At 50.1% G+C, this 19,539-nt stretch overlaps 1 protein-coding gene across 2 annotated transcripts in view; it reads right to left on the reverse strand.

The window, feature by feature from the left end:
* Positions 1 to 1,310: 1,310 nt before the first annotated feature.
* The window catches only part of Pecam1 (platelet and endothelial cell adhesion molecule 1), a 79,428-nt gene continuing 61,199 nt past the window's right edge, over positions 1,311 to 19,539 (reverse strand). Inside the window, exons 15-16 of one of the 2 annotated variants that reach the window (XM_006970495.4) lie at positions 15,461 to 15,517; positions 1,311 to 2,266 (exon numbers count right to left, since the gene is read on the reverse strand). In XM_006970495.4, coding sequence (XP_006970557.1) covers positions 2,247 to 2,266; positions 15,461 to 15,517 — 77 coding nt within the window. In that variant the 3' untranslated portion in view covers positions 1,311 to 2,246. The remainder of the gene's footprint in view (positions 2,267 to 15,460; positions 15,518 to 19,539) is intronic. The other variant, XM_006970496.4, reaches the window with a different exon arrangement.

Raw genomic sequence — 19,539 nt, forward strand, 5'->3', positions numbered from 1 at the left:
AGGAGTGGGGAGAGGAGTGGGGAGAGGAGTGGAGTGGGGGGAGGAGTGGGGGGGAGGAGTGGGGGGGAGGAGTGGGGGAGGAGTGGGGGGAGGAGTGGGGAGTGGAGTGGGGGGAGGAGTGGGGAGTGGAGTGGGGGGAGGAGTGGGGAGTGGAGTGGGGGGAATAGAACCCAGCACTTCCAAAAATCTGTAAAGCTGCTTTCTGCGTATATTTGATCCTTAGTGGATTATTTTTCCAAGTATATTTATTGGGTTTGTTAGAAAAAATAACCTAGTTGCTGCCTTATTACCTCCCGATCTAGTGCCCGCCAGGCAAGGGCTCGACCCACGCAGCCACACCCCCAGCCGGGGACACACACTTCCAGTCAGTACACGGTGGCACGGAGGAGCGTCTAGAGACGGCATCCAGTTCAGGCTCACTTCCTTTCCTGGGACCCTGTAAAGGTCCTGACAGTGGGTAGGGTTTTCCTCACGTTGCAAATTCTGGTCCCAACACCCCAAGGCTGAAGGAGGGAGTGTTGGTATACCAGAGACTAAAGGAACAATGGCTGGTACCACACCAGACAGCCTCTGCCAAGCTAGTCCCGGAAAACCACACCCAGGCCAGGAGGAAGAAAGTCCTCATCGAGGGACTTTTTCCCAAAAACCAGTAAACACTTGGAAAAAATTATCTGCAAAGGGTGAAACATGCAGAAAACAACCTTACAGAAAATATTCTGTGTATTGGCTTTTGGAATAAACCACTGGGAACATAGAACTCATCAGTAACTGTAAGCTGGCGCACACTTCAGCTCTGTTCTGACTACTGAATGTGAAGAAGAGAGCGTGAGAACTGGATGGAAGGAGGAGGGGAAGGAAGAAGCAGAAGAAGCATGAAAGATGGTCCAGCCCTTTAGAGGGAGAGGCAAGAGGATCGAGAGTTTGTGGTCAGCCTGGGCTACATAATGAGTTTCAAGTCCAGCCCAGCCTGGACTAATGAACTACACACAGTGAGACCCCATCTCAAAATAATAAAACAGAATAAAGTAAAATAAAATGAATAAAAACAAGACAAAATGAGAAACAAAAAGCATGGTGGAGGCTGGGAAGGCAGAGAAGTTGGTAAAACGCCTGCCTTGCAAAGGCGGACTTGAGTTGACCCCCAGAAGGAAGAATCCAGCGACCCTGGCCATTGGTCCACGTGAGGCTCCGCCCACAGATGGAACAGCTTGGTTCTCTCCACCCCAGAGGCAGCGGGAGTCCCTTAGGGCTCTAGTTATTCATTCTCCTGGCACGTGGCCTGCCTCAGAAGATGACACTGGACAGTTCACTGAAGAGTAAAAATCAATTTTATTTAATACAACACCCCTCAGGGGTCCTGCAGCTGGGTGGCTGAGGCAAACAGGGAAGATAATGTTAGGTACGAGTGTTCCACAGCGAAATGGAGGCAGCTCCCATCCCTCACTCAAGCCACCCTTGGAAACAGCCTGGGACCTCAGGAGATCATTTCTTTAGCAGGGAATAAATAAAGAAAAATTAGTGAGAAAAGTACACATTTCCTTTTGCTATTAAGGAAAAAAAAATACCATTTGCTGTAGCCAAGTGTTTCTCCTCTTTAGGCCTTCAGCATGGGAGAGGAACAGAAAGATCTGGAAAGCAGTGGAAGGCCACCGGTGCTCGCTCCAGTCTAGCTTTGGCATTGCCTGCTTGAGGCTTGACTCCAGGTCCCCACTCCACAGGCGTTGCTCCAACCAGTGGCCCCCAACCCCCCCAAGGAGTGAAGCCTCTCCGAGCAGCACTCGGTGCCTCCAAGGAACAAGGTCAGCCCAGAAGGAAAAAGAAAGACAGAAAGAAAACAAAACAAAAAATCTAACTCCCGAGTCCAGACCATTTGGAACAAAAACCGGCTTCTGTGCAGGAGGCACGAAAAAGTGCCTTGTCTCTCTGAGACACAGTATTTGAGCTTCAAAATACCCCAGGGGTTTCTTCACCCCGAACCTCCTCTCACTCTTCCAAATTGCAAGGGTGTTCTAGCTTGGGAGGTCGGTCAGGCTGGCCGTTAACCCGTGCCTCTGATTCTCTTTACACCCAACATTAATAAGGCGGGAGGATTTGAGGATGGATGGCCTGGCCTGAGGAATGGCTATTTTCAGTGGGGCCAGGGCCGGTTCATAAATAAGTGCACAGGACTCTTGGGATACGGGAATCGGCTGCTCTTCTCGGGACACGGACGTCCTCTCAGGCGTGTGCACCTGTCTTAAGTTCCATCAAGGGAGTCTTTCGTTCTCTGTAGGAAAGAAGACAGGACACGTTAGGCCACGCCCTCAGCACTAGAGATGCCCCCGAGGAGAGAGGTGTAAATTGGAGCAGCACAGCCTAAGGGAACTAACTGCAGAGGGACTGGGATGTGGGTCCTTGGGTACGGTACTTGCCTAGCATTGCAAGGGGCCCTAGGCTCCATCGCCAGCACCACATATGGTACATGTCTGTGATCCCAGCACCCAGGAGGTTGAGGCAGGAGGATCACAGGTTCAAAGCCCAGTTCTAGGCTAGCCTGGTATATATGAGATCTTGACTCAAACAAAAACACTGGCAACTATGTCGCCATCCTCTGGGAAGCCAACTTCCAGAGCAATAATTGTCCCAACCCATCTTCCATCCTCTCCATGCCTGCTCCTCAGGAGCTGCTGTCTCCACCCCTGCATTCTCGTGGCATATCAGTAGCAAGCCACTGCATCAAGGACCCACATGCACCTAGTGTGGTGTCCCATAGGCACTGCACAGAGAGGAACCATCAGGTCCCAGAGATCTCACATCTGGCTCAAGCGAGGACCTCAGGACCTCTAGCTAACACAGACCCCCTCTCCAGTCTGCCTTCGTTTTTGAGACAGAAACTCACTCTATAGCCTGGGCCAGCCTGAGGCTCTCAGTGGTCCTCTGGCCTTAGCCTTCCTTCCCAGTGCTGGGATTGTAGGTGTGAGTCACCAGGTCATCTAAGGTCCTTGGGTCAGCCTTTTAATTAAAAAACTTTGGCGAGGCATGGTGGCACCCACCTTTGAGCCCAGTGCTCAGCTGACAGAGGCAGATGGATCTTTGTGAGTTCAAAGCCATCCTGGTCTACACAGCCTATAATTTCAGCTCTGGAGCGCTTTCTGGCTTCCAGTCTAGTGAAAAATACATTCATCCCAGGTTCAGGGAGAGTGATAAATAACACCTAACACCCACTTAGCCTGTACGTACACACACACACACACACACACACACACACACACACACACACACACAAATCCTTTTAAAAAATTTCTAGGGGGCTGGTGAAACGGCTCAGGGGTTAAGGTGGCTTGGTGCCAAGGCTGATAAACTGAGTTCAATCCCGAGACCCAGAGGGTGGGTTGGAGGAGAAACGCAGCCCCCAAAGCTGTCCCTGACTCTTGGATGTCTGTATGTTTGCACAAACAAACGCAGAATAAGAATTTAAGGAAAAAACTCTGGAGAACAGCTGTGGCGACAGTTACAACACTATGAACGTACCTCAGGCACCGAATTCACTGCTTTTTTTAAGTGCCGGAGAAGGGCCTCATACTGCTAGGCATGGGCTCCATCACTGAGCCACACCCCAGCTCTTGAAAGATGTATTTTACAATAGTACAGTGGTTAATTCTAGGTTGTGTATGTTTTACTCTAATAAAAAAAGGGGGGGGCCAGGCATGGTGACAAATGCTTACAGTCCAGCACTCAGGAGCATCGAGAGTTCAAGACCACTCTCAGCTGTATAGACAGCTCCCGGCTAACCTGGGCTGTCGTCTAATGACGACAAACAGAGCTCCGAATGGTAGCGTGAGTTACCCACTCACCTCCTGGCACCTGGACCCTTAGCTGACCCAGCACTGTTCTCCATACCAAAGAGGATGGACTCTGCCCCAAGGATTTCATAGTCCATCAATGATTTTGTTTGTGTGTGTGTGCACAGTGTGTGTATATTCAGTTGTGCGAATGTGAACGTATGTACGCTGTGGGGTTCGTGTGGAGGTCAGAGGACAGTCTCACCCTCCACCTTGTTTGAGACAAAGTCTCTTATTGTTCACTGTTGCTAGCTGGGCCAAGAGCTTCTAGGGGTTCCCCACCTCCCATCTCTGTAAAGGAATGCTGGGATTACAGATGCCTGGCTTTTGTTGTTGTTGTTGTTGTTGTTGTTTCGAGACAGGGTTTCTCTGTGTAGTTTTGGTGCCTACCCTGGATCTCACTCTGTAGACCAGGCTGACCAGGCTGGCCTCGAACTCACAGAGATCCGCCTGGCTCTGCCTCCCGAGTGCTGGGATTAAAGGTGTGCACCACTGCCTCCCGGCAGATACCTGGCTTTTATATGGATTGTGGGAATTGAATTCAGGTCCTCACACTTGCCATGCAAGTGTTTTGACCCACTGAGCCTTGTCCCCACCCTTTACCAATTACTAGATCAACAACATTGCTATGAAGTAGTCTGGAGGCAGCAAGGGCACCATATACTGAGCAAGAGTCAATCACAGGAGTGACTTGAATTGACTTGCAAGATTTTGTAAACATGCAGGGGAAAGGGGCTGGGTATGCTGGGAGATTTGGGAGCAGAGAGCCCTTGAGAATGGAGAGCCCCGGAGAACGGGAAGCGTCAGGGCCCACTGTTCTGAACCCTCTGTGGACACAAGACACCTTGCTACAAGTAGAACTCACAGAAGTGGGAGCAAAAGAAGACATAAAGGTTGCCTGGCATCTTGGGAACCTGGTGACCAGGCTGCCTGGCTTCCTGGCGGGGAGCTGAGATGGTCTCCATTTTGTTTTGCTGGGTCTGGTGCTTTTAGAACACGCTGCAGACCTGAGAGGTTCAACCAGAAGGCCCTTCCTTTGCCAGGATAGAACGGTACAACTGGCCAACAAAGCTGTGTGGCCCCGGGGGCTGGAGGCTTGCCAGCGCTGGCAGCCGCTTTCTGCCATTTCCTCCGCTCTCCAGAGAAGGGAGACGTGATCCTCGTGTCCAGACTTTCTGTAGGCCCCAGACCAAGTCTCTCCCCAGACGCCTCTGTTCTCCCTCTCTTGAGGCAAACAACACTCTGGATAATGCTGCAGGACCAGCTCCACAGACAGGAAGGGCTGGGCCATCAACAGGGCCCCAGGAACTTTGAAGTAAAGGTTAACATACCCACCCACAGTGAGGACTGGCCTTGCTGTTGACCACCCACATTCAGCTATGGGATTGCCCTGCTTTCTGCCCAGAATGTGGTGCTAAGTAACCCCCAAAACCCTCTGATTCCACCTCCTCTCCTGGATCCCTAATTCCTACTTCTAGAGAGCACCCTGTATGAGCACTAGAGAGCACCCAGTATAAGCACTTTCAGGAGTGTGCTGAGTGCTTACTTAATCCCTGCAGTATCTAGATTGAGAAGTCGCCCAGTTTACAGATGTGGAAATGGGACTGGGTAAGATTCAGACAAAAGCCTGAATATTTACATGAGTTCTATCCCTCAGTCGGAGGGAATGGACTCCTGAAAGTTACCCTGCTTGCATCATGTGCACATCTGCATTTACACACACACACACACACACACACACACACACACACACACACACACGGAATTTTTTAAAATGATGACTGATGGAAAAACAGAATCTTACATACAGATTACGCACCTAGTTAGGGCAACTCAGGCTTGAATGTGGGTCTCCTAGGCCTATGCCAAGATTTCACTTTGGTTGACTCTTAAGCCTTGAGTATGTTTCCCCTGAGTGTGTGTGGGTGTGTGTGTGTGGGGCATTTCAGAGCCAAATAAAGTAAACTCTTAACCACACCCGCTGTTGCCAGAGCACTTGAGGAAGAGATCTTTAGAGAAGATAAGTGGTTTTCTATGATGGCTTGGGGTTTGCAAAGTATCTCATTTAACCCTTAAGGAAATCCTAGTAGGCAGATGTTATTGTTGATGTCAACGTTCCTTCCATCATCATTATCACCATCATCACCAACATTATCATCGCCACCACCACCACTATCATTATCTCCATCCCTATCATCACCATCACTACCACCACCATTGTTAGTATCACCATCATTCTTATCATCATCACCAACATTATCATCAGCGTCATCATCATTATCATCATCACCAACATTATCATCACCACCACCCCTATCATCACCATCACTACCACCACCATCATCATCACCATTGTTGTCATCACCATCATCCTTTTCATCATCACCATTGTTATCATCACCATCATCCTTATCATCATCACCATCGTTATCATCACCATCATTCTTATCATCATCACCAACATTATCATCACCGCAGCCACCACCACCACCACTATCATCATCTCCATCCCTATCATCACCATTACTACCACCACCATCATCATCATCATCACCATTGTTATCATCACCATCCTCCTTATCATCACCATCATCCTTATCATCACCATCATCCTTTTCATCATCATCATCATCATCATCACCATCATTATCATCACCATCCTCGTTATCATCACCATCCTCCTTATCATCACCACCATCATCACTATCTCCACCTCTACTTTATAGGTAGGGGTGCTTAGGCTCGAGGAAGTCACCCAAAGCAGGCTGTCGAACTGGAACCCCCCTCTCCAGCAGCCTCAGCCCCACTCCCGGGGCAGGTCCTATCTCAGCGCAGCCCCCTCCTGGCTCTGGGAAGGAGGAAAGGGAACCATAACTGGCACAGTCTTGTTCCCAACCCCTAAGAGTCAGGGTTCCTTCCCAAATCTGGAGACCCGAACAGGTCCAGATTCAACTTCTTACTTTTAAGTACAAGCTGTTCTCGTCCATGTTATCTGTCTGCGTGGGCCACAAACACAATTTATAAACAAGGCAGAAATGGCAGAGGAAAAATGAAGTCAGCGTGTGCCTGCCATTAAAACAAGTCAAACAATACCAAGGCAGTAGCTGGCGGAGGGACTGTCTCATTGTCCAGATATTTCCTCCAATATGTTTCCAGAAGCAAGGGCCGTTAAACAAGAGGGAACGATCGCCAGGTTTGATTTCAGGAAGGAAGCCCCTCCCATTTCCTCCGCTGGGCAATTCTGTTAATTTTCTTCTGACCCCCACGGCTGCTTATTAGGGAAACTGCCTACTTCTTTCATAAACAAAATCTATTTGCTTCAAGATTCAAAATTCATTTCTCGACAGCTAGGAACCCCTGAGTTCCCGCCAAATGGCTTTATTATTTTAGGGGTAGGATTTAGCCCAAGTATTTGGAGCACCCTGGGAGCAGAGGAGATTTGGGGGCGCTGAGGGAAAGCTACTCCCCCACTAGCCTGGAGTTCAGAGCCGTTGTCCAGAGCGGCCCATTTGGTGGAGGACCAAGTAAGTAGTTGGTTCTGCAGAGGGCTGACTGCCAGGCCGCAGCCCTGTCTTGGGTGGCCACAGATACACGCAGCCATGCAGACGGCCAGAGAACTCATTTTTATCAGGGTCCTCCACTGCTTACGGAGCAAAGTTGTCACTCATGTCACTTCTTAACCCTGAGGGCAGAGCATAGGTCAGGGCTTTTGGAGACTTGGGCTCTGTTCTCGGCTCTGTGTGATTCTGGGCAAGCTGTTTTTACCAAGCCAGGCCTCTGTTTCTACATCTGTAAAATAGGCCCCCTCACCCCTTCCAATGCTTGCAGAAGCCTAGGTGGGTGCAGGCTGGAAAAAGCCGTTCATTTCTTTCCTCTTTTCCTCAAATGGTTAGTTTTCCTCCACACAAAGAATGTCAGCGCCGGCCTTCCTGTCTGTCAGGAGCATAATGAACTCTGTTTAACAAGAATTCAGACCCAGCCAAACAAAGGAAGCCAGGGGCCCGCTGAAGGCTGCAGAAGTCTTGCTGGAAGTTTCGCCCAGACCCAAAAGGCCAATTCAGAGGCAAGTTCCTCATTTTTGAAGATAATAGCTGCTCTGGTAACCCCTGTACTACCCGGTGCCCACAGAGAGGCTGGGAACCGGAAGGCAGTGGGTTCTGCATGGATTGAACTTCACCCTTCACCCTCCCCCACTCCTTCCTTTCTTGCGTGTTCCTCTGTGTGTGTATGTGTGTGCATGTTCCTCTGTGTGTGTATGTGTGTGCATGTATGTTCCCGTGTGTGGAGAGGCCAGAGGTCAATCTTAGATGCCATTCCTTAAGAACTATTCATCTTTTTCTCTTCTTTTCTTTCTTCCTTTCTTTCCACAGATCTCTCACTGGCCTCAAGCTCACCAAGTAGCCTAGACTGGCTGGTCTGCAAGTTCCAGGGATCTACCTGTCTTCACCTCCCCTGGTCTAGGGCTACAGGTGTGTGCCACTACACCTGAATTTTTCACTTTGGGTTCTAGGATTAAAATCCTATTCTTGTGTGAACACTTTGTCCCTGACCGACTGACCTATCTCCCCACACCCTCCTCTCTTCTCTCTCTCTTTTCCTCCTCCCAAGCTGGCCCTGAACTCCAGCTCTCCTTTCAAGCCTGCCTTGCTATGCCTGAGACCGGCTTCTTATTTTTTTGTCTTTAAAAAGTTTTATTAGCATATATTAATTATATACAATGGACTTTATGATGTTTTCACACTGTATTTGGATCACATTCACATCCTCTTCCCCCTCCCAAACAGTTCCCTTTCCCCATAGCTCCTCTTCTACTTCCATGTCTTTTTTTGGGGGGCGGGGGGTGACCCAATGAGCTTCATTAGGGTTGCTTAGAAGAGCATGGGCATCTAACCAGTCTATACAACGGAAGAAATATCTTTCTGCCTCATCAATCATCAATTGTACAAACCCTCAGGGAACGAAGGACCCTCCCTCATGAGCCCTATCCTTTCTGTGACAGTGTGGGAACATTTTAAAGTGTGTGTGGACAAATGCAGATGTTAGCAGCTCAGTCATTTGACATCTCACGATACAATTAAGAGACTGAAATATAAGACCTAATGCTCCTTTAGCTAACAAGAGACAGATTGTACTCTAGTCCAGGCTTGCCTTCTGCCTCCACCTCAGACATGTTAGTACTACAGGCATGCCACTGTCTTCTTATTAAAAGAATGGTAGGATTCCCGACCATGCAGGAGGATGTCCAGGTTCCCTCTCCCTAGATAGGCTGAGCTGTGATGGTGTAAACAGGAACAGAGAACCAATCCTGGAGCTGGTGTAGATTGCTGGAGGAGCCCAGGGCTCCTGGTCTCAAACAGGCCATGTTAGAATGAGGTGGTGAGAAGAATTAGTGGAAAGCAGACCCTGGGCAAATTGGGAAATAGTTCACTGTTCTGTAGAACACTTTTGTAAACAACAACAACCAAAAACAACAACAACAAAAGTCACTCTGTAGACCAGGCTGGCCTTGAACTCACAGAGATCTGCCTGCTTCTGCCTCCCAAGTGCTGGGATTAAAGGCATGTGTCACCACCACGGCCCAGTGCCTTTTTGTTGTTGTTGTTTTTAAGACAGGAACTCACTATATGGCTCTGGCTATCCTGGAACTCTCTGTGTAAATCAGGCTGTCCTTGAACTCACAGACATGCACCTGCCTCTGCTCTCTGGAACGCTGGGATTAAAGGCATGTAACTCCATGCCTGGCTTCTCATTTGACATTTTAAAGTTATTTTTTATTTTAGTTTTTCAGTTTTTTCAAGACGGGGATTCTCTGTGTAGCCCTGGCTGTCCTAGAACTTGTTCTGTAGACCAGGCTGGCCTCAGACTCACAGACAGCCAACTGCCTCTGCTGAGACTAAAGATGTGCGCCACTACCACCACCTTATTTTATTTTTGTTTGTTTGTTTGCTTGCTTGCTTGGTTTTTCAAGACAGGGTTTCTCAGTGAAGCAGTCCTGGCTGTCCTGGAACTCACTCTGTAGCCCAGGCTGGCCTCGAACTCACAGAGATCCGCCTGCCTCTGCCTCCCGAGTGCTGGGATTAAAGGCCTGTGCCGCCACCACCCGGCCGGAATAAAGTATTTTAGAGATTTTTTAAAGAATGGGGAACATTTAATTCGTAGATAAAAATAGGAAATGAGGAAGTTGCAACTCACAGTGATCTCTGCTCCCACCCTGCACACCCTGCTGGCCTCTCCTCTTCCCCGGTGGTGCCCTGAGTAGAGCACACTGGAGAGGGCCAGGGAAATTATGGTGGCCGGGCCTGTGACATTTTCTACCCTCTCCTTTGATGTAGAACTTCATGGTTTATAGAGCTTTCAAGCACCTTCTCAAACACAATTGTCTAAAATAGCAACATCATCAAGTTAAGTGGCTGCACAACTGATTACTTAACCAGTTCTCGACTTTAAAAAGGTGGGTTCTGGGGCTGGAGAGGTGGCTCAGTGGTTAAGGACACTGCCTGCTCTTCCAGAGGAGTTTGATTCCCAACAGCTATATGGTGGCTCACAACTGCTGTAATGTTAGTCCCAGGGCATTCGACAACCTCTCTGGCCTCTTCAGGCACCACACACACACACACACACACACACACACACACACGCACACGCACACGCACACGCACACGCACACGCACACGGCACACAGACAAACATACAAATAGAACCCACACACACACACACATAAACAAATAAACAAACAAGAAGGTCGCTCCCAGGTTGTTGCTGTTTTAAAGAATGCCACCAATATCCTCTTCGGCTACAAAGCTGCTCTTTAGTTCATTCTATTTTGTCTGCCCATTCCCAGGAGTGAGGCTGGAGGATCAGGAGGCGGGAGGGTGGTTCCAGCTCTTGACATCGTGCCCAAACTGCCTGAAGGGCAGGGCCACCATTTCCTTTTTCCCAAGTGAGGCTCATCTGGACTCATCCTTTTGCCAGAATGCACACTGTACCTGGCTGCCCGGTCAGGCCGCCATTGTGTAGATGGCCTTGGCCAAAAGTCTGGAAGTGGAGAGAGAAAGCCAAGGAGAACAGGAAGACATCCACGGAAGGATTGTGTCAATGCCTTCATCAGTAAGAGGTGTGTTTCACCACAAGACGGAGGCAGCGTGGGTGGATGGGGAGGATGATTTGCCTCTTTGCACAAAACCAGACCCCCACCCATCCCAGAGACTGGATGTTGGAGCTGATTCTCCAGACAGCCCACTGAGGACATGGACTTGTGGAACAGTAGCAAAGAGGGACCTCATCTGCTCTCTGAGGAAAGGTTCCTGTGTGGTGCTGAGGGCAGAGGTGGGTGGCTCCCCTCACGGGTGGGAGAGGTCACAGTGAGAAGGCCAGGGAGGAGGGTGTAGCTCAGCTAGGAAAGTGCTTATCTAGAATGCATGGAGCTCTGGGTTTGCCCCCCAGTGTCATATAAACTGGTGTGGCATCACAGGCCTGTAATGCCTGGCACTAGGGAGGTGGAGGCAGGAGGATCAGAAGTTCAAGGTCATCCTCAGCTACTAGTGAGTTCAAGGCTGACCAGGTATATAGGAGACCCTGTCTCAGAGAGAGAGAGAGAGAGAGAGAGAGAGAGAGAGAGAGAGAGAGAGAGAGAGAGAGAGAGAGAGAGAGAAGAGGAGGAGGGGGAGGAGGAGGAGAAAGAAAGAAGGTAAAACAAGAAAATCCTAAAAACAAAAAACTTTGAGCCATATATGGAGGCTCACTGCTGTAAATCCAGCACTCAAGATTTGAAGCAGGAGAATTACCAAGAGTTCCAGACTCAAAACAACAAACAAATAAAAACCTGCTTTTCTCAATTCTACCTGCCCTTAAACCCTGTCTTAGAATATTTCATTGCTCCCCATTAGAGGGAACAGGAACAGCCATCCCTAAGGGACCCCTCTTCTGTCCTAGCTGGGCCAAAGGTAGTTGGCCTCCCATAAATGTATAAGTCAGCCCAGGCACAAGTCAATCATTATGTCAACCTCCACCCTTGAGGGAGGCCATGACAGCACCTCCTGTCCCAAGTCTACACTGTAGGAAAACAAGCCCCATGCTCTGGCACCTCCTGCCCAACCCATGTTTTCTAAAATCAGACACAAAACATGAAATGCTAAACTCCATATCCAGGCTCAGTGGTTTTCTGGGCCTTGGCTGTCCTTGGCTGTAGATCAGGCTGGCCTTGAACTCAGAGATCTGTCTGTCTCTGCCTCTAACTGCCTCTGCCTCTGCCTCTGCCTCTGCCTCTGCCTCTGCCTCTGCTTCTGCCTCCTGAGTGCTGGGACTAAAGGCTGGATAAAGTCCTGAAAGTGACTACACCCCTGAATTTCCTAGTAGACAGATCTAGAGGGGCCAATGCTGAGGAAATGATCTCTATTTTCAAATGCCAGGAACTTGAAACTATTTTATTTATTTATTTCTTGGTTTGGTTTAGCAGCCCTGTCTAGTCTGGAACTTTTTTTATAGACCAGGCTGGACTTGAACTCAGAGATCTGCCTGCTCTGCCTCCTGAGTACTAGAATTAAAGTTGTGTACTACCATGTCCAGCTTAGTTAATTATTCTGACTACATTTATTTAATTGGGGGGTGGGCAGGGGTGAGGTGCACAATGTTCATTTGGAGGTCAGAGGACAACTTTCAGGGCTCAGTTTCTCCTTCCACCATGTGAATCACAGGATTCGAACTCAGGTTGTCAGGCTTGGTGCCAAGTGTCTTTGGACCCGCTGAGCCACATTGCCAGTGCAACCTTGGGACTCTTGGAATGTTATGATTATAAGAGAGCCTAAAAGTGTTGGTTCAGTCCCTTCACTTGACAGATGAAAAAGCTGAGCTTGGCCAAATTGACCAAGGGCTGGTGCAGGCAGCCGGTGGGGATAAAGTTACTGGTTAAGGAACGGGAAAGATGAAAAGATTCTGAGGATGGACATTGGGAACCATGACTGCCTTACAGTGTGAAAGGACTTAAGGACACTAAATCAGCCCCCTCAATATTTGAGGATGGTTGGAATGTTAAGTTTTATACATTTTTACAATACAAGGAAAGCGTAGAGTCCAAGGCCACAGTTGCAAACAGCACGCACCTCCCATGGCACCTCCCATGGCACCTCCCATGGCCTGCAAGCTCCCTCCTGCCTCTTTGTGACCCCACCCCCAATCTCTCCAAGGGCTGCTCCTTGGAGGCGGTCCTGCCCATGCCCTTCTGCTTATCTAGGGGAGTGGCTTTCCTTTGAGTTTCTCAGGGGAAAAGGGGTTTAAGAGCCAAAACTACGCCCTATGAGCCATTTCCCAAAACAGCCACTGGTTGGAAGACAGTAAAAAATGTGCGAGGGGAAAGTCTGCTAAGACCGGCCCTACACCCAGCCAGAATGTCTGCTAAGAAGACCCGGCCCTACACCCAGCCAGAATGTCTGCTAAGAAGACCTGGCCCTACACCCGGCCAGAATGTCTGCTAAGAAGACCCGGCCCTACACCCAGCCAGAATGTCTGCTAAGACCGGCCCTACACCCAGCCAGAATGTCTGCTAAGAAGACCCGGCCCTACACCCAGCCAGAATGTCTGCTAAGAAGACCCGGCCCTACACCCAGCCAGAATGTCTGCTAAGAAGACCCGGCCCTACACCCAGCCAGAATGTCTGCTAAGACCCGGCCCTACACCCAGCCAGCTCCTGGCTGTCCAGATCCCACTTTCCTTCCATGTCACCCTCTGCACACACGGTGTTTCTGTTTTCTCTCTCAGCATCCCTGGCTGATCACTCCAGGATGCTTGGGGAGTAAGAGAAACCCCAGTAGCAGGACCTGTGTGGCACACTAACAGGACCCACAGATTGACACAAAGTCTCCAGCCCAGGCAAACAGCATATGGGTGGTTGGAATGCAAATTCTTCAACCCAAAGGACTTAAATATTCAGGCTGGGAGTGGATCGGGAAATCTGAGTTTTAACAAATCTTGAGAACCTAGAATCTAGTCCATCCTCTCTTTTCACAGGCCAGGTAACTATGTTCGTTAGTTTTATATCAACTTGGCACAAGCTACAGTTATTTGGGAAGAGGGACTCTCAACTGAGAAAAACGCTTCCATCAGATTGCCCATAGGCAAGCACTTTCTTGATTAATGATTGATGTGGGGTGCCCAGCCCACTGTGGGTGGTGTCAACCCTAGGCAGGTGGTCCTGGATTCTATAAGAAAGCAGGCAGAGCAAGCCATGAGGAGCAAGCCAGTAAGCAGCACCCCTCCATGGACTCTGTATCAGCTCCTGCCTCCAGGTTCTTGCTTTGTTTGAGTTCCTGTCCTGACTTCCCTCAGTGACAGACCATGATGTAGAAATGTGTGCCAAATAAACCCTCCCCTACCCAAGTTCCTTTTAGTCATAATGTTTTATCCCAGCAATGGAAACCCTAACTAAGACAGTTATGGAAGTCTTAGAATGTTCCATGACTTGACCAGGACCACCCAGCGCCACCCTGGCCACACAAGGATGCTGATTTTTAACCTCTACAGTAGGTAGAGTTGGATTCTCCAATGGATCTGGTGATGACTGGAACCCAAGCCAAGACAGACGGACATTGGAGAAAGTGAGAAGCATAAGGACAATTTGCCCCAGATGACTTCCTGTAGTCTGCTTTCCTTGGAAGGGTAAAGCACTGTTTCATTTTTCTTGTCTATCTCTTTTTCTTTCCTTTCCTTTTTAAATTATTATTATTATTTTAAACTTTATGTGTATGGGTGTTTTGCTTGCATGTATGTCCTTGTACCAAGTGTATTTCTGGTGCCTCTGAAGGTCAGAAGAGAGTGTCAGATCCCTCGGAACTGGAGTTACAGATGGCTGTGAGTCACCATGTCCATGCTGGGAACCAAAGCCCATCCTCTGCAAGAGCAACCAGTGTTCCTAACCGCTTAACCGCTGAGCAATCTCTCTGGCTCCCCATTCTTCTCCCTCTCTCTCTCTTTCTCTCTCCCTCCCTCCTTCCATCTTTTAAAGACAGGTATCATGTAGCCCAGCCTATTCTTGAACTTGATATATAGGCAATCGTGACCTACATTTTTGATTTTCCAGCCTCTCCCTCTCCTGTGCTGGGATTACAGGTGTGTACTGCCATGCTCTGCATCTTGTCATTTCTTTACATGCTAATGGTCCTTTGTTAAGCAGTTACACAAGTCCCTGCCCTCTAATCTCCTTTCTTCGTCATTCCTCACTGAGAGTTCTCCTGCATGCTAGTTCACCCAGTTTGTTCATCCCTTGTCGGTCAGACTTGTCTCATGTGCAAAGCCTCAGGCAGAAACCCGAAACCCAGAAGTATAAAGGGAAAAAACCTATTCTACCAGCTCCTCCCCGCCACCCCCTGCCACCCCCCCCCACCCCCGCTGCCCCAGCCAAAGACAATGCAGCTCAGTGATCAGGAATGGGAATCTAGCTTTTGGTACCTAGAGGCATGTTTTCGTGATCTTGGGCAAGTGTCTTACCCTGTCTGTGCCTCCGTACTCTCAAGGGTGGTAGGAGGGAAAGAGTCAGACCCTAAGAGTTGATGCTCTCCTGGGCTTTTTCCCGTGGCCCACTCTCAAGGCCCCATCAGTGATTCTAGCATGGACCCTCCCACTCCAAGAATCAGGGGCCCCTCACTCACTAGGGTCGACCTTCCGGATCTCACTGTACACCGTCTCTGTGGCTCTCGTTCCCAGAGCTGGAAAAGGGACCAGGCACAGGTCAGTAGCTGTCTCCGGGACCCAGACCAGCTCACTGCTGTACCTACCCACCACCCAGCAGTGCCCTGTCCAGAGCATCACAAAACATGCCATTCTCAGCCCAGAGGTCATGGGCACGCCTTCAATCCCAGCACTGGGGAGGCAGAGGCAGGCGGATCTCTGTGAGTTCGAGGTCAGCCTGGTCTACAGAGTGAGTTCCAGGACAGCCAGGACTGTTTCACAGAGTAATCCTGTCTCAATAAACAAAAAAACAAAAAACAAACAACAAAAACCAAAAGCAAAACAAAACAAACAAAAAAAAAAACCCCAAACCCCCAAAACAACAAAACAAAACCAAAAAGACATGCCATTCTCCAACTTCAGAATATCCCGACCTAACTAACTAGAGGCTCAATGAGATTGAAAGTAGGTTAACAGGCCACCCTGTGAAGAGGAAAGCTGCAGAGAGAAGTCTTGGCTGACGAGCCAAGAGGGGGACTCTGTGCAGACCCCAAGTCCCTAGCCTGGTGTCCCCATCCTTCTTTCGCTGCCACAGAGGCCCTGTACTAGCTGCTCTGCCAGGACTTTCCTGTCAGGACTAAGGCTCCACAGAGGCTGGATCCCAGGAACTAGAATCAGATCCTGAGGTCTGGGTTAGAGCCTAGCATCAGCAGTGGCCATACAGATCAGCTGGGACAATGGCCACTTTGCAGGTAGAGCTGGCTGGGCTAGCTGCCTTTGGTGCCAACGTCTGGGCTCAGTAAAGATTCTAAGTGAAGCACTGGGGGGGGGGGGGGGGGCTGTCCTGGCATTAGTTTGATGTTTTGCACTGTTTTATTGCTCTGTTTTATGTAGCCCAGGCTATCCTAGAATTTGCTGTGTAATCCAGGATAGTCTTGAACTCCTGACCCTCCTGCCTTTACCTCCCTGTACCATCATACCTAGGTTCACTGGTCTAGAGCTCTGCAGGGCCTCAAAGCTGTAGCCAGGGTCATAATTCTCTGGGGTTAGACCCTTTCAGAACAGAAGACAAGGCTACCCGTTTATTCCATATTGAAATACACTCACAGGATGTGTATACACAGGCGTCGTGTACATTCACAGAGCAAGCACACACTATACATACAGACATGTATCTCACGTATGCCCACTTGTGCAGAGTATTCATACTCACAAACACCCGCATGCATACGTATACCCAGAGACCCTGAGGAAGCAGGACAAAACCTGAACACACCCTAGATTTCTGGCACCTGCAGGAGAGATCGGGACGTCTCTCTGCACAGCTGGCTGGGTATGGGCCAGCACCCTCCTCTGCCTGTCTCCCCCAGACAGGCTGAGATGCTCTGCCACCACAGTGTCGTGTGGGCACGCTGTCCTCATTGCAGACGCCCGGGGCACCATGTGGATTCTAACAACACCAAAGACACCTTCTCTTCGCTATGCTCTGAGGCCTTTCCCACAGCGGTTCTTCCTTTCTCTGGACCCGGAACACTTCCATTGCGGACACTGTCCTTTCCCTTACCCCACTGCTCCAAGATTCTGATCATCACCCCCACAGGCACATTCATACCCCCGACACTTGCATTCTCCCTCCCCCCACCCTGTGCCCTGAGCAGTTACAAGGGCTCCCGTGTCCCCACAGCACTTTAGAGACACTGACCCAGAGCACATCAACTTTCTTTGTTCCCTGGGGTCTCCAAACCTGCTGTGGGGCTGCTCACATACCCAAGAGACCCGTTCCACGTGACTGCACACACCTCCTATGTGGCCTGAACCACTGAAGAGGAAAATGTGGACCTGGTCCTAGCTTTCAGATGCTCTCGGTTTCACGGAAGACAGATGCGCAAAGAGCGTTAACGAGCTGAAGGTATCATTCAGTGGTACAGCACTGGTTCAGCATGCACAGGACTCGAGGTTTAAGCCCCGGCACAAACAAAGAGACAACAAATACCACAGGGCTGGGGAGATGGCTCAGTGGATAAGTCTCAAATATTATTAAGAACACTTGCTGTACAAACATAAGAACCTGGCTTGAATCCCTAGTACTCCACACAAAATTTGGGGCATGGCTATAGGGTACCTGTAACCCCAGCATGTCAGGGGCAGAGGCAAGAGCATTGCAGGGTCTTGCTGCCCGCTAGCAAGGATCAGCAGGAGACTCTATCTCAGAAGAATAGGGTAGCAAATGATAGAGCGGGGCATCTGACATCCCTCTTTGGCCTCTGCATGTGCTCAGGGACATGTGCACACACACACACACACACACACACACACACACACACACACACAGAGTTAAAACTATACTATGATAACTGCTATAAAAGATATTGTCCATGAGAGGGATGGCCAGGTCTTCTGCCCTATCCTAACACGGAGCTAGGACAAGAAAAGGATGAATTGGGGCAGGACTGGGCAGCCAAACTTGGGCGTCTTGTGAACACCACTGTCCCCCAAAGCATGCAGGGGTGGCCAGAAGACCTCTCTGGTCTCCTTGGCGATAGTCTAATGCTCTCAGTCTGTGCCTAACTCAGGCCAGTCAGGGATGGCTTCTACTTCTACACTGAGCTGCATCCGTGGTCTATCGTTACCCCTGGTTTTGCTCAGCTCAGTGTGGGGGTGGGGGGAGGGTGCAGCTGCTCGCTACCTTCCTCCTCCTCTGTCCCTGCGGCAGCAGCTGCCGCCTGCTAATGACTAACCCAGGCCAACAGGCCATTTGTCTCAGCTGTCAGAGGCGTTTCCTGATGGGACTCTATTCTGGTTTCTGTTTTTCTCTGTGTTAACAGAGAGAGAGGCGATGGTTGAAACCAACGTCATGGGGTTTTCCCAGCAATTAGCCTCGAGGCAGGCAGAGGGCAAACTAGGATTTGATGAGTTCCTTCCCGCCCTCCTCCTTCCCCATCCCTCTTGGTTAGCTGCCAGCCAGGATTGGAGCTGGACAGGGTCCTCTAGCCTCCTCCAACTGTGAAGGATGGGAGATCTTGAGAACCGGGCTCCAGGTTGGCAGACGCTAGTTCACGGTTAGTCATCATTGGCCTTGAATCCACAAAGCCCTTTCTCCGTCCAGTAACGCCCTAGTCCCTGCCTGGGAGGGGACAAGGGGCCAGCACTGGGGGTTCAGACTCGAGTTCCTCACCACCCTTGTGCCAACAAGGAGGAGGCTGGGACAAAAACATACAGCTTATATCCCCCAAAGTTCCCCCTTGCCACCCGAGTGACCTTTATTCTAGAATCTCCCCGGAGCCCTGGTGGGGCACACGGCAACTTGTGCAAGCTGAGAAATGCGGCTGACAGCCTGGTTGCAGGGGACAGCTGCGGAGCCTGGCGAGGGAAGCCGGAGGCAATTGTCACGGTCCCACCCTATTCTAGGAACTGCTGCACTTCCTGCATTTAATCCCCCACACCCTCAAGAAAGCCAAAGAACACCAGATACAAGGACACATTCCCAACGCCGACGGGGAAATGGAGCCTTTCTCCAGGACTCCATTGGTGCCCCAGGTACCAGGTAGAGCCCTCAGAATTCTCCCCGCCCAGACTCAGGAACTGGATCACTGTGGGAGGACTGAAGCAGTCTGGTGCCAGAGCCCAGGGTGGCAGGGACTCCAGGACTGCCCTCTGGCATCACTCCTCACCATCCGCTGGAGTGTTCCGCGGAGTGTGGAGGTCAAGAACAGAGAGGCAGGTGGGATTTTTCCATGCCGGCTCTGTGGGCCACCTTGCTTCTTGTCACCCCGCCCTTATTGCTAACCTTCCCCTTATCTCCAATCCTGTTTTCTTCCCCTTAGGAAGGAGAAAGCTGCTACTTGTGTTGCCAAGCCCACGATGCCCAGTGGTTGGAGGATATTCCGAGCCCAGGCTGGACCAGTGACAGCCAGTACTGAGCCCTCCACAGCTTCAGCTATCACAGCTTACACAGACTCCTCTGGTTCCCAGACCCCAATGCTTCCTCCTCTTGGGTGTATCACAGGCATCTCAGACTTAATCTAGCCAAACTAGATCTCATCCTCAAACACCACAGCCA

This window comes from Peromyscus maniculatus, chromosome 8 (genome assembly GCF_049852395.1).
Source record: "Peromyscus maniculatus bairdii isolate BWxNUB_F1_BW_parent chromosome 8, HU_Pman_BW_mat_3.1, whole genome shotgun sequence".
Taxonomy (NCBI): domain Eukaryota; kingdom Metazoa; phylum Chordata; class Mammalia; order Rodentia; family Cricetidae; genus Peromyscus; species Peromyscus maniculatus.